Source organism: Zeugodacus cucurbitae, chromosome 2 (genome assembly GCF_028554725.1).
Source record: "Zeugodacus cucurbitae isolate PBARC_wt_2022May chromosome 2, idZeuCucr1.2, whole genome shotgun sequence".
Classification (NCBI taxonomy): Eukaryota; Metazoa; Arthropoda; class Insecta; order Diptera; family Tephritidae; genus Zeugodacus; species Zeugodacus cucurbitae.
In genome coordinates, this window is record NC_071667.1 from 87,001,171 (window position 1) to 87,016,272 (window position 15,102).

Here is a 15,102-nt window from a genome sequence, read left to right on the forward strand (position 1 = left end):
AGATTATTCAATTCAAATTCCACCTAGAACCAGGTTTAACAAAATATAATTTCATCGAATGGTCCGAGTAAAATTATATTTTTATTTTACTATTATCTTCTGAACGCTTAAGATGAAGCGTTAATTGCATAGATAGGCTTTAGAACTGAATTGTATTGCCAATGGTTCGTAACTATTCGGAGCCTTCCGAACGTTAAGCAATTCGAATGGGCCATAATTGAAAGCCGCGACATTGTGGGCACTAACGTGAATAGTTCACTTAGTAACTGTATTTGCGTTTGCCCGTCACGCCCACATACATATGTGGGTCAGACTGGTAGGCGTTGCAGCTACGAATATGAGATATATGAATGTGCAGAAGTGAGCTACGATAAAGTGATCAAAATTGCAATTATAAAAGCATTATTTAATTATTACCAAATCCAATTAACGCGAACAAATGCAATGCGTGTAAACGCTTTTGTTGATCCTGAGGTGCCCCATTAGAATGAGTAAAAATCGCGAAATATGTGGCTATTTCATAATTCAATTAAGGCGGCGGCAGAGGCAAAGGCAATAAGCAAAATATCAGCCATACACGACGTGTGGCATTTGTATGTATGTATGTGACTGGCGTTGCAACCGTTTAGCCGGTTATAGCCGAATCGACGATAGTGCGCCACCTCTCTCTCTCCTTCGCAGTTCGGCGCCAGTTGAAGATCCCAAGTGTAACCAGGTCGCTCTCCACCTGGTCCCTCCAACGGAGTGGAGGCCTTCCCCTTCCTCGGCTTCCTCCGGCGGGTACTGCATCGAACACTTTCAGGGCTGGAGTGTTTTCGTCCATTCGGACAACATGACCTAGCCAGCGTAGCCGCTGTCTTTTTATTCGCTGAACTATGTCAATGTCGTCGTATAACTCGTAAAGCTCATCGTTCCATCGTCTGCGGTATTCGCCGTTGCCAATGTTCTGAGGACCATAAATCTTACGCAAAATTTTCCTCTCGAAAACTCCTAGTGTCGTCTCATCTGATGTTGACATCGTCCAAGCTTCTGCACCGTAAAGCAGGACGGGAATGATAAGCGACTTGTAGAGCTTGATTTTGGTTCGTCGAGAGAGGACTTTACTGTTCAATTGCCTACTCAGTCCAAAGTAGCACCTGTTGGCAAGAGTTATTCTGCGCTGGATTTCGAGGCTGACATTGTTCGTGTTGTTGATGCTGGTTCCCAGGTATACGAAATTATCTACGACCTCGAAGTTATGACTGTCAACAGTGACGTGGGAGCCAAGACGCGAATGCGCCGACTGTTTGTTTGATGACAGGAGATATTTCGTCTTGTCCTCATTCACCTCCAGACCCACTCGCTTCGCCTCCTTATCCATGCGGGAAAAAGCAGAACAAACGGCGCGGTTGTTGCTTCCGATGATATCAATATCATCGGCGTACGCCAGGAGCTGTACACTCTTGTAGAAGATTGTACCTTCTCGGTTTAGCTCTGCAGCTCTTATAATTTTTTCCAGCATCAGGTTAAAGAAGTCGCACGATAGTGAGTCACCTTGTCTGAAACCTCGTTTGGTATTGAACGGCTCGGAGAGGTCCTTCCCAATCATGACGGAGCTTTTGGTGTTGCTCAACGTCAATTTACACAGCCGTATTAGTTTTGCGGGGATACCAAATTCAGACATTGCGGCGTAAAGGCAACTCCTTTTCGTGCTGTCGAAAGCAGCTTTAAAATCGACAAAAAGGTGGGGTGTGTCGATCCTTTTTTCACGGGTCTTCTCCAAAATTTGGCGCATGGTGAATATCTGGTCAGTTGTCGATTTTCCAGGTCTAAAGCCACACTGATAAGGTCCAATCAGTTTGTTGACGGTGGGCTTTAGTCTTTCACACAGTACGCTCGATAGAACCTTGTATGCGATATTTAGGAGGCTGATCCCACGGTAATTGGCGCAGATTGTGGGATCTCTCTTTTTATGGATTGGGCAGAGCACACTGAGATTCCAATCGTCAGGCATGCTTTCTTCCGACCATATTCTGCAAAGAAGCTGATGCATGCACCTTATCAGTTCTTCGCCGCCGTATTTGAATAGTTCTGCCGGTAATCTATCGGCCCCCGCTGCTTTGTTGTTCTTCAAGCGGGTAATTGCTATTCGAATTTCTTCATGGTCGGGTAATGGAACATCTGTTCCATCGTCATCGATTGGGGGATCGGGTTCGCCATCTCCTGGTGTTGTACTCTCACTGCCATTCAGCAGGTCGGCAGCAGTGTTCCCTCCATAATCCCAGTATGCCCTGGACATCGGTTACCAGATTACCACCTTGGTCTCTACATGAGGATGCTCCGGTCTTGAAACCTTCGTTAAGTCGCTTCATTTTATCATAAAATTTTCGAGCATTCCCTCTGTCTGCCAGCTTCTCAAGCTCTTCGTACTCACGCATTTCGGCCTCTTTCTTTTTTTGTCTGCAGATGCGTCTCGCTTCCCTCTTCAGCTCTCGGTATCTATCCCATCCCGCACGTGTTGTGGTCGTTTGCAACGTTGCGAGGTAGGCAGTCTGTTTACTCTCCGCTGCGAGACGGCACTCCTCATCGTACCAGCTTGTTTTTTGTCGTTGCCGAAACCCAATTGTTTCGGCTGCAGCGGTACGCAGTGAGTTTGAGATGCCGTTCCACAGTTCCCTTATACCGAGATGCTGATGAGTGCTTATACCGAGAGTATTTCGTGGCTGTCTGTTGCGATTGCAGCTTTTCGACGTCGAACCTTCCTTGTGTTTGTTGACGGGCATTCTTTGCTGCACAGAGGCGGGTGCGTATCTTCGTTGCGACCAGATAATGGTCCGAGTCTATATTTGGTCCTCGGAGCGTACGCACGTCTAAAACACAGGAGACATGTCTTCCGTCTATCACAACGTGATCGATTTGGTTCCGCGTGTTTCGATCAGGAGACAGCCAGTGGTGGCATTTGGTACTCATATATTCACGAGTACTCTGGCGCTCGCATGTACTCGTATATATGTAACCAAGTGAGTGTAAGTCTGTGCGACCGCCGAAGCCCTATGCGATGAATGAATTTGCTCAATAATTTTTGTCCAATTCCCGTTGAACACTTGAGCATGTAGATATGTGTTGTGCTGAGGGTTATTGGCGTTGCGCGGGGCGTATGAGGGACCATATTGCTCACACACCCGTCAGATTGCAGTTGGGGGCCAACCAACTCAGTGGCTCAGTGACAGCTTTACAGCTGCAAGCACCTGACTTGGCACGTTGCCACGGCTTCCACCAGCAGAGCCCGTCGCCGTTTGGTATGTGTGTTGACGTCTTTCAATTTATTGCCGCGCTAATGACACCCTTAATATGCCTAAATAATGAAAGTTTGTAAACTATTATATTGATTGACAAATTGAATCGTAAGCCCTTCTTTACACGCCAACAGCCAGCACTAGTAGTGCCGCTTATTTACCCTTCACCTGTATTCCACCCATTCGCCGATTGTTCGATGGTGAATTTGTTTCCTGCACACCTACTAAGAGGCAGGTACGTACTGTGCAGTGTACTTGTATCCATACGTTTAGTGCGAATCTAGCTGTTATTTGCTGTCTATTTCCGCCGATTGGCGATTCTTGACTGGCATTGTCAGCGCCTGTGCCGGTGTCAGCGCCTTCGTTGGTAATCGAGACACGGTCCAACACTCGAAGCTTACAATTCATTAATGATTTGGTTTTGCATTTTCGTTTGAATGTCAGTTGGTTGGCTTCTAGCATAACTTCTGACATTCAAAGATACTATATGAATTTGCCACTGTCCGTGCTTAGTCACCCTACCAGGTTAGATTATGTTACTAGAATGTCTGCAAAGAGTAATTTTATTTTTTCACTTTGAGATACTAGTATATATATTTAGACCTGCTGTGAAAAATCTTCTCTTGCCAACAACTCACTTCATAGTTGATGGATTGGTGCCTTGTCTAATAAAAAAATAGTAATAATTTCGGCAAGTGTACTCGTATTCAATTTTCCAAACATCGAATGTATCCAAGAGCAAATACGAATACATACTCGTATGTGGCAGGTGTAATTATGGCGCGCAGTGGGCGTGGAGCACTGCTGTTGATGTTGGCGAATCGCTTAATTTATCGCATTTTATTTGGCAAACACAACAAACACAACGGGAATGTCGGAAGACAGCGTGCCGAGGGGCAGACTCAACAGACGTTGCATGCTACCGCGACGGCAGTCAAGCGCAGCACTTCTACTCGTATATATGTATATGAAGTGGGGTTTGTGTGGCTGTCGCTTGAATGCAATGCGAGTGTGAATTGCCTAATTGCAGCCAGGCGAGGTAAATTTATGGCACTTTTATTTAAACAGCTTTCTTACAATGGTGAAATGCTTTTTTTTTTTTGGTTTGCAAGAAGCCTTTAGAACGGTGGCGCTTTGTCGCCCAGCGGGAGAAATAGAGACTTGTCTGGTAGACTCGCATTCGTTGGTGTCCACAGAGAATACATTTTTATAATTTAATTGTTTGCATTTATTAATTACCGTAATTATTATTTATAACATTTGCCTTGTGATTCAATAATGATTACAGTGTAATTGCTAATCGTAAATATATTATTACATGGCTAAGCGTCTAATTTACAAATTAATTAATACAATTCAGTTTTGATGAATAATTTACATAAACGATGGTGTAGTTGGTGCCGCAGTTTGGAAAACACCAAAGGAAATGATGAAAAGGGGTGGAGGGGGGAAAGCGAAAGGAAAGAAAGGAAAATGCATTGGCCAACGCAAAAGAGCTTCAAAGCGATACAGATCTAGTGAATGGAACAACAACCAACAACCACTACGACCACGCCCAGTGGTCACAATTAGTTGCGGAGAAATGCACCAGTACTTCAGTGTTCTAAGCTTCACACTTGACTTACTGCAGTCATGGCTGTTCGGGCTGCTATTGTTGTCGCTGCTGCTGTTGTTGTTGTTGTTGCAAATGGAGTTGCTTTTGCTGCTGTGCTTGTTGATGCAAATACAGTTGATGTTGCATAAATTGTTGGTGTTGTTGTTGCTGTTGCTGTTGCTGTTGCTGATGTTGTTGTTGCACCCGAAACTCTCGTTGCTCACGGTGCAGTTGTTGCACTGGACCTTGTTGTTGCTGCTGCTGCTGGATATGTTGCAATTGCTCATGATGTTGTTGCAACTGTTGCTGAAACTGTTCGCGCAATCGCTGATGCTCTTCTGCATCCATCTCGCTGCCATAGTCATCCATATCGATCACCTCATCCTCATCCTCTTCGATTAGATCGTCGTCATCATCCTCTTCTTGATCTTCGAAACTATTCTGCGAGCTGTCGTTCTTATTTGCATCATTGTCCCCACTTTGACTGCCTTTCTGACTCTTTGAATCACTGTCGCCCTCCTGCTGCATGCGCTTGTGCTTTGTGCGCCGATTTTGAAACCAAACCTTAACCTGTAAAGCAGAAAACATTCCGTCAACACAGTTAATTTTGAAAATTCGATAATCTGTAGCGTAGCTTTTGCTCTAAGTATATTTTATGTTGCTTTCAAGCCAACAGAAAGCAAATAAAAAATAAAAGAGATAACTCTCAGGCGGAACTTGAAAAGCATAGATTTTAGGGAAGTATTGCTGTTAGCTATAAAACTACCTATCTCCTAAACTCACTAATTTACTGAAGAGTTGAAGTTTTTTAAAGCTTTAATCGATTTAATATTTGCCAACATTCTAAATGAACGTACACCATGATTGGAAGCCCTTTCCTCCTCACCTGCCTGCTGGAAGTAAAAGGCTATTAACCACTTTATTACTGAGACCGTTATTTGCCCGCCAGGCACTAAACACAAAAGGGTGTCAGAAAGTCAATTGGCTTGTGCGCAATTTTCCCACCCCTTCCAGCCAGTTAGCAACCCTTGCCTTTTTCGCTTCTAGTCAGCGACTTGAGTACCTAGTATTTTCGCTTTATGCGCCGCAATTGCAACACTCGCACTGATTCCACGCCATGGGGGTTGTTTTTGTTTTTACAGCTAATAACTCAGGTAGTTAGACTGTTAACGATCAGTTGACATGCAATCACTTAAGCTTAGGCCGTCGTTCAAGTTCCCATCCATTGCTATTGAGCATACATTTACCCTCAATCACACCCTCCCTAAGCCCTAAGCCCTAAGCCATGGCGCAGTACGTGTATATGTATGTATGTGTGTTTGTTATTGTAGTAATGCAAGCATACTTAGGAAATTGTTGCTGGTGAACATTAACGCAGGATTGCTATGAATTGCTGGTTTGAATTGCTTCACCCCAAAAGGAGTCATGAATTTGATTTGCACCTTTGATGGCTTTTGGGGGTGCGGGTGTGTTAATGCGAGTATATGAAACCACTTATTGAATTTGATGGCCTTAACTTAACCCTATTCATATTTAATGATAAGTATCATACATATGTATCACATGGTTTGCAAGATGGTGCGGGTGGGTGGTGAAATAGTTCAGATTTAAATAGAATTTACAATTAGAGTCACGTGGCGGTTTTTGTTGATAGCAAATTACATAATTGTTGGAGATATAGACTTAACCTTTGCATGCTATGAATGAATAGCTCGTATGGAACCTTGGCTTGAGCGTTGTATATTAACTTGTTCGTCAAAACTACTTGGGGACTCTGGGAAAGCTCGAGGTAGGTTTATCCGTTTCACTATGTACGACCACCTTGGAAGGCTTTACCACCAGTTACAAGAATTCATAAAATTTTTTTCCAGCAGACGGGTTGGTTGTTAGGTTGAGGGTGGACGCTAACAGATGACCACATAATATAGTCATATTTGATTACCTGCGTCTCCGTGAGGCTCAGTCCTTGTGCCAACTGTTTCCGTTCGGCTCCCACCACATAATGGTTACTCTCGAAGGCGTGCTCCAGCTTCAGCAGTTGCGTAGGAGAAAATGCTGTTCGCACTCGTTTGGGCTTACGGAAGGGCTGCAATAAGAAGTCTGAAAATACAATATAATTGAAATTTAGCCAAATGTCAACGCAGAGCTTTTCAATAATACAACGAAGTGTTACATAACGTCAGTATTTCATGCTGATCTCCTCACTAACTAATACGAAATCACGAAATGAAATATTTGCGGCCGCCAGTGTAGTTGAAATCATAATGAACTATAATCTCTTTATGCACTATTTCCCCAAATCCAGCCAACAAAGCGTGAATTTTCTGCGCCATTAGCCATATGCCAGCTAATGTCAGTGCGTCATATTGACAGTTGAGCGATACGTGATGTGACATCCTCATCTATGGCCATTTTCGCTATCATTATTTGAATTATGCGCACTTAGGTAAGCTAGTGAGTACTCATTTGGGCATGTAAATAAATACCTTTCTCTCGCCAACAAGCAATAGTTAGTTGTAGTGGCCTAGAAGCGAGTTAATCATACATTTTCCCATCCACAAAGTACCGCAATGGCCAAAATTCCGCCGTTTGAATGAGTGGAAAATTGAGAAAAGCTTCTATGATTTCACAGCGGACTTTTATGGCGGCACATATTTAGTCATTAGCGAAAATTTTCTAAACAAATATGGCGTGGCGCAGAAATTGCTGGAGTGAATGTGGGAAAATCTGTTGCTGGCAAAGTTTCTACTTGTTTATGCTAACGAGCTAATTTTTGATAATTTAGGAGATTGTCAGCAAGTGATGAAGTACGCAAATCGTACACTAATATAATTAGTTGAATTTAACGAAAGTTTATCTGAAAATTATGCACATACATACATTCCAAGATATAATATTTATTCATTCGTTATGTTTAAATTTGTAGTTGAAAGTCATGTCTATTCACTCATAATTCATAGTTCAATAAGGGAACTGCGCAGTCGCAAGCAAAAGGATTACAAAAAGTCTTTTTTACTACAAATCCTACGATCCTAGGCGGTGATTAGAAATATTGCTTATTGGTCTCCTTTCACAAGTGTTAAAATTTCCTCAGTGCTTTTCAATAAAGTAAAGTGTTGACCTTCATAACTCGAAGTTCTCCATAACTCGAACTCTTGAAATGACAATAGAAGTAAAATGTATGCCGCATACATTTATTGATTATCTAGATCAATTACATAAGACACGAGAAATCCATGATCGCTTAGTATATGGTGCGAATGTTTCTTGCTGCAACAATAACAAACATGGGATTAAAAACAGCACTGAGTGTTTTCATTACCATTCTTAAGACATCTTACGACCTCTTACGATCTCTATTACGAATGGTTTACAACAGCAAAACCGAGTGTGTGGACTACATATCAGGTGTTATTTTGATGAATTAGGTGTATCAATTCGACTGATCAGCATTTATAATTTTATGAATATTTTTTATGGCCAATCGATATTTTACTTTTGGAATGCCCCACGACTACATGATGAAGAGTAATCATGTTTATATGAGCACCAATGCATGAGTTCATATGTGGTTGTATGACAAAAGAAGGCGTGCCGACGGCAACAGCCCTGAAGAGGATATTAGAAAGGTACCGCTGTGCGTGCGCGCTCCTCTTCAAGCGTTTGTGTTTCTGCTGCAACGTCTCTTCGAAGAAATGCGATCAAAAGGGTTTCCCTATAGAGGCTTCGGCTCTTAGCGTTATGTGCATACATATATTTACATTCTGTTAATCAAGCATAAGCCTCAAGGGACACAGAGTATACGAGTATTCTTGAAATTTTAATTAGATTTTTTCGTTTCACTATAAAGTGATTGTGAGGCCTGCTAATATGATTTTAATAATTTTTAGAATTGTGTGTACATTTCTAGGAATTCCAGAAGGCTTGCATGCGCTCTTTTAATGTGCATATTTATGTTGGGATTACAATGTCCTATTGTATTATGGTAAGAGCAAAAAGGGGAAACTCCGATCTACTTGCTATTCACACATGTAGATTTTAATTAACTTTTAAGTACGTTTGGACGAAAATTTCACGCTCAGCAAGTTTCTGGAGAAGTCAACATTTTGACATTTGTACACGCAACCGCGTCGATTGACAAGCCAAACTGGATCTTTGCACCACTCCAACTACAAATACACACACGCGTGTTGTTACTCAGCAGTAAAAGGCGAGTGACGAATGGTTGTAAGTGAGAAATCGCCTTATGTTGCGCTCGTTTACACAACAGTGCATTTGCATTAACACGGCCGCCATTTCGAAAATCGTCCTCATCATCGTCATTAAAGCCAACAACCTGCCATGCGGCTGACTAAGCGCTTTCGGCCACTGTTTTCCTCGGACGCAAGCGCCCATGTATGCTTGTAATAGCAGAGTAGCATTTCATTTGCGGTGGTGGGTTCCACAGTTCTGCGCGGTTGGCGGTTCTCGCGGTTGACTTGATCGCTTAAACCAGACCATACTTGCCGTCTCGATCACGCACATTCTAGTACGAATATTCGCATGTTCCTCGCGACTTTCGATTCTTGAATGATGAAATGCTGCTCACACCTCAGCTCCTGTGAAACGCCGATAAAGGAAACCATTGACGATTTGTTTTGCTTTCATTTGTTAACGGATTTAATTAAGTTTAGCTGAACACATCGAATTTATGCATCTCTCAGAATTACATAATAAACTAATTATTGATTCTATCCCTGCTCAAGTGCATTTTCCGAGCCAATAATGGAGAATTGCATTTAATCACTCCTAGAGTGTCTACTGGAACTCGTCCGGCAGCTGCTTAGCTTATTGTCGTGCGCATGCGTGAATGTGTTCTCGAGTATCTATGAGTCCATCACATTAAAACAGACACCTAGACACATGTCGACATTGTGTTGCAAAAAAAAAGAATTGTAAAAAATAAATAAACACTATCAAACGAGAACAACAACAGAGGAGTGTACATTAATCCCATATTATTTGTGTAGCGACGCATGTACATGTGTATATTTTGTTGTACGGCCCAATTTACACAATGCCATTTAAAGTGTCAAACCGGCAAGCCGAGCTCGAAGCACAACAATAGGCGCACAAACGGTGAGTAGTTAACAGCTTTGTGTGTTTGTGTTTGAGTGACAGTTTCACCCATCCACGAATTTTTTATTGACTACGAATTGCCGTTAATATGCATTGTCCTCTCCTACTCCCCTATTTGCAATTGTTTTTTAATAGAGACTGCTTGTTTATCATGCTTTGCAATTATTTTCGAACATCAGTTATGTTTGCAATCACAACTTCATTCGAACATTTAGCATGAGGCATAATTACATTCGCGAACGCGCATAGCTACGAGCAGAGTGAGGAATTCTGTGTAAATTCTCAGGACCTCTGAACAATAGCTTCCATTGCTTCCTCTCCGTGTTTCCACAAAATAGTTACAGATTTTTGCAAACTGAAAAAAAAATCGACTGAATGGTAGTCTCGAGTCTTCATTTGTTTCAGTCTTCACTTTTTTTGGTATACCAAAGGAGCAATTTTTTTAAGTAGATCGCGGAAAGAGCCACCGGCAAGCACAAAATGGATGTCCAAAAAATAATGACGGGCAAAACAGTCTGACAAACTCATATAAAATGTGGTCCATAATAAGGCTTTATCGAATTATCATTGCAAGGAATGTAATTGAAAAATTTCAAAATAATTTTCCGTTTTTGTAAATTTGGTGCATAAAATACTGTTCTATGCCGTAATATTCCATTAGTTTGGAATTATCTTAACAAGTTGGGACTGACTAGACTGATTGGATTATTCAGATTGGACATTCGACTTGCATTTGTTGTCATTTTATAAAAGTAACCCAATAGCTAGCCCGAAAACTAAAGATTATTTGAAGACGAAGTATGAGTTTGATTAGAACAAATAAAATACAACAAACAAGAAAATTAAGTCATTTAATTGTGTGTGTGTGGAATTTGGAGGCGGGCCTCTTCGTGCGGAGCGAAAGGTGCTTCAAATAAAGTAATTGGATAATGATAAATGGAGTGTTTTGAGGGAGCTCAGATGACAGCGGAATTAATTTGGGGGAGATGGAAATGTGGAAATTCACCAAACTCTTTGGTTTCGAAATGAGCGGAGTTAAACGGCAACGCTTGTCATTCTTTTTTACTCTTATTATTACTTATTTACTTTCGCTAATTTTAAGTAGAAGTCGGCACCTCAATTAAAAACGCATTAACTTCGTTGCTGCCGACACACACACACCTAAGCGCACGCGGCGACTGTTTATGTTTATGTGAAAGTTAAAAGTTAAATAGAAAAAAATAAACGAGGCTGAGGCATGTAGAACGGGCGCCTGCCTGACTTGCTGAGCCAACAAGCGCCGCTCTCTGAACCGAATGCATTCGTGACTGTGTGTGTTCACTTCGTTTCAAATTTTATTTATTCTATATTACATTTGTGTTTTTTTCTGTGCTGTTGCACGACACCAACATGCACTCGTATCGATTCGAATTAACGGTGTGTGCCATGTTGTTCAAACAATTTAATTAAAATGTAATTTATTTCAAATTGCTATACCCGCGCGTACATTTCGGAGGTTTGACTGCTATTTAGCTTGTTAAAAACGTTTTTGCCCTTCGCCATTTGGTCGCGATCCAATTCACAAGTGGAGTGCTCGCCGAGTCCAAACTGTGGCTAAGTGTGCACTAATTTACCTGTAATAAATGATGTTTCGTTTCTCGGAGAGAAGGCGTTACCAACATTTCGTATAATTATGATGTTTCTAATGTTGTTGGTAATGAATATTCTGGAAAAGATATTACGTTTGCATTCTTGGGAATTATGACTTGTGCAACTTGTTTTGGATAGATTCGGATTTCACCGAGTTTTGTTGTCAGAAGATCATGCTTGGCACATTATATCTGACACTCCCTACTGAAGAATGCAGCTTTGAGTATAAACATCTTCATATTATAAACGAATGTAAAAAATTAAATAAATAACAAGAGCATTCCGCTCCAAAAGATGGCCGACGAAAGGCCGGGCTTTCATAGTCCTTAGGGAAGATGAACACAAAGGAAAAAGACCGAGGTGGATATAAGAAGACTGCACAGAAGAAATATAAGTAAGATCAAATTAAAGTACGCGAAGCTTGAGGATGTCCGTAGTAATTAAGCTATATTGCAGGATCGTTTAAATAAATAAGAAATAAAGCAATTTATGTGATGATTAAGGACACTTACTACCGGGAAATCGATGAGGAAATATCCGACCATGTCTACTTAGTAGCCACGGGTAGAGAGGGTAACTATCACGAATCATGTGCGGACCGCCAAAGTGATGATGTGGTCCGGGTGGGAACAGGGCCATCGGGTGGCCAGCTGGCAAATGTGTCGCTGGATGATGTTGTTGTTGCTGTTGCTGATGGTGATGGTGTGCTAAGGCAGCAGCCATTTGAAATTGAGCGGCTAAAAAGTGTGGATTGGGAGGTGGTTGTGGTGGTACCACCACCCCGGACGTAGAGGTTTGTGATGACATTCCGAGAGTTTGTGGTAGAGATGGAGGACCCGGAGCCTGTATCGCCGGTGCATTGCTAGCTTCTAAAGATACAGGTGCTCCGCCGCCAGTACTGCCGGACTGAAGTATAGATAAACTTTGTGGCGCTTGCAGAGGTAATGGACGAATCAGGCCTGCTGGTATGCCAGGCACATGAATGGGTCGCTTGTTGAGCTCGCCTATTGAGACCCCACCGCTACTTGGTGTTTGTGGTGTAGTGCGGCTGTGTGGCGGTGTTGGTGAAGGAGATGGAGTACGACTGCGGTTAGCGGCGGTGTTGTGCTCATGGGAAGATAGTACTGATTGGCGGGAAGGAGAACGGGACCTAGAGCGTGATCGACACCTGCCGACTAAGGACGGACTATTGCATTCACGTTCAGGCGAATGATCCAATATGGAACGACGTCGGCAATAAATGACACCCAATGGCGGTCGCGGTAAAGATGTTGTATGCGGATCCGGAACTGAGCTGATGGGACGATAATTCACAGTAAAGCTATTTCTTAATTCTATTGGTTGTTGGCAATGGTGAGAATCTTCGCTGTGGCTGAGGTTTATGTGGCTTGGGGGTCGCTCGTAGGCGAGCAATAAACGGTTTCGATCGCGATCACCATTTATGCGTTCATCGGGACTATCACTGCGTTGCGAGGAAGAGAGAGGTGGGGAGATAGCAGATGGTCGCATGGACCGAAAGTCCGATGGATGCGTGGAGCCGCTATTATCACACTTATTCGTGTTAGTGTTTACATTACTGCCAACAATAGAATCAATGCTGAACGCCAACTTCGGTTTAATGGACGCAGTTGTAACGGTTGCCGTTCCCATGGTTGTGGTCACGGATGCACTGTCTATGGATCGCGTCGTAGTCTCGACGGCGGCGGCTGCTGCCGCTGCAGCTACTGCCATGGATGATGGGGTCAGACCGACGACAAAGGGATTAATAGGCGCCATTGGCAGCATGTTGAACGATTGACGACTGCACGTGACCATTTGCGAATTTGCGATCAACACAATCTATCACAAATGATTGTTAAAGCGCGCCCGCGAATCAAAAACGAAACTCGGGCGAACGCACAAAAGAGAAAATGCAACTGTCACTTGATAACGGTCACTTGACCGCCACTTTACAATTAATACACAATGGTTGTGAGGTCGAGCTTGTGGCAAGAAAACACTTCGCGGTTTGTTGGTTAATTGAAATCCCGACAACTCGTCAACACAAATAAACGCTTGATTTACTAACTACGGCGTTCGCAATGAAAACACAATTGACAAGTCGCAACGCTTTACTAACTCCACAACGCAGGCGACACTAAATTCACACACACACGATTCGATTTGGCTGGTTGACAGTTGCCACTGTAGAACGATGCATTCGTATTTTCAGATGAGTAGTGACTCTGATAAACGGGACTGCATATGTGAAGCGGTTATATGCGGCAGTAGCGCTAGCGATACCGTAATTGTATTGGTGTAGCGTAACGGTTGCGCTTGAATTGACAAGCTGTCAACGCCATAATGTGCCTTAAAGCGTTTAATTGCGCGCACACACACACACGCACATTAGCCGTATTTAATACGAGTGTATGTATGCAGTCGGAATCATACATGCATACACGTAGAAACTTCGTTTAAAATCACAATGTCCCCGCGCTTGTTAAGGTATCTCTAAGGTCGCTTCTTTGCGTATTCTTGCCCTAATTAGTTCTTATTTGGTTATGCACTAATGCGACATTTGCCTTTTTCGGACACTCAAATGAGCTTCACAAACAAACGATTATTGTTCTTTTGGTTCTGTAAATTTTGCGACGGTAAATCGCGCTGCCGCCGCTATAGTTTCCAAATATCAACGTTGCGATTAAACGAAATGTAAACGCCCGCTTTCGGTCGCGTCGCGAGAGCTTATCGCGCGATGTATAGGCAGCACCAGCCGCCAGCCACCAGCCACGGACAGCGCATGGAGGAACGGAATAAAGCGAAAAAGACGATGCATTGGCTGCTGAGTGGCCGTCCAATTGCGTCCAAATAGTTGTCTCACTCTCTTGCCATCGCTCTAACGCGAAGGGAACGACGACGGCGGCGTTGGCGAAACCAGTCCATACGCTTTTCGAGTGAACGGGGGCGAGCGCAGCTTTTGGTGGAGTGTGATTTTCGGAGTGCAAATTGAACCAGCGCTGGCAAGTGCTAACGTGTTCTCAATTACGCGACGGCGTAGGCGTTCTCTGTGTTGCTGCTCTCACTATATACTACTTAGGAGAGTAGCCGTGTTAATATATGGAAGTGCTCGTACTCTATGTATGTATGTATGCACATGTTTACGGTGTTATTAAGTCAACAGTTAGTTATTGCACTGCTTATTAAATGATATTAGTTATTTTGATTGACATTAAATACATGTTCTAATTACAATAATTAATTAAGCAGTTGAAACGTCCAATACGAAGCACCGAGTCGGGCGCACAGCTTAATGTTTGTGGTTTTTATGAGTTGACAATGAAAAATTAATAGAAGAGAACACGGATATATTAAAAAAACGAGGACAGAGTTGTCACTCGTTTGCTTTGTTTTTTTAATTCTTGCAGTAATCTTTTATTTTTTTTTTTTTAATTTTTTTATCACATTGTATGTTCAAATATATGTATGTATAATAGTATTCATTTT

General features: G+C 42.5%; 1 protein-coding gene across 1 annotated transcript; it reads right to left on the reverse strand.

The window, feature by feature from the left end:
- Window positions 1-4,488: 4,488 nt before the first annotated feature.
- On the reverse strand, window positions 4,489-14,509 carry LOC105214327 (homeotic protein empty spiracles). The gene is made up of 3 exons (XM_011187691.3): window positions 12,129-14,509; window positions 6,812-6,969; window positions 4,489-5,439 (listed from the first exon to the last, which is right to left on the reverse strand). Exons 1-3 carry the CDS (start codon window positions 13,429-13,431, stop codon window positions 4,924-4,926), a joined length of 1,977 nt encoding a protein of 658 aa, XP_011185993.1. The 5' UTR covers window positions 13,432-14,509; the 3' UTR covers window positions 4,489-4,923.
- Window positions 14,510-15,102: the final 593 nt, after the last annotated feature.

Bases quoted from the DNA above. Each gene is read 5' to 3' on its own strand.
- LOC105214327 (XM_011187691.3), bottom strand. From the start codon at position 13,431: ATGGTCACGTGCAGTCGTCAATCGTTCAACATGCTGCCAATGGCGCCT. The intron at 6,970-12,128 runs GTAAGTGTCCTT...TTGTATTTTCAG, and splicing joins TCCTCATCGATTTCCCGGTA to ACTTCTTATTGCAGCCCTTC. The intron at 5,440-6,811 runs GTAATCAAATAT...TCTGCTTTACAG, and splicing joins TGAGCCTCACGGAGACGCAG to GTTAAGGTTTGGTTTCAAAA.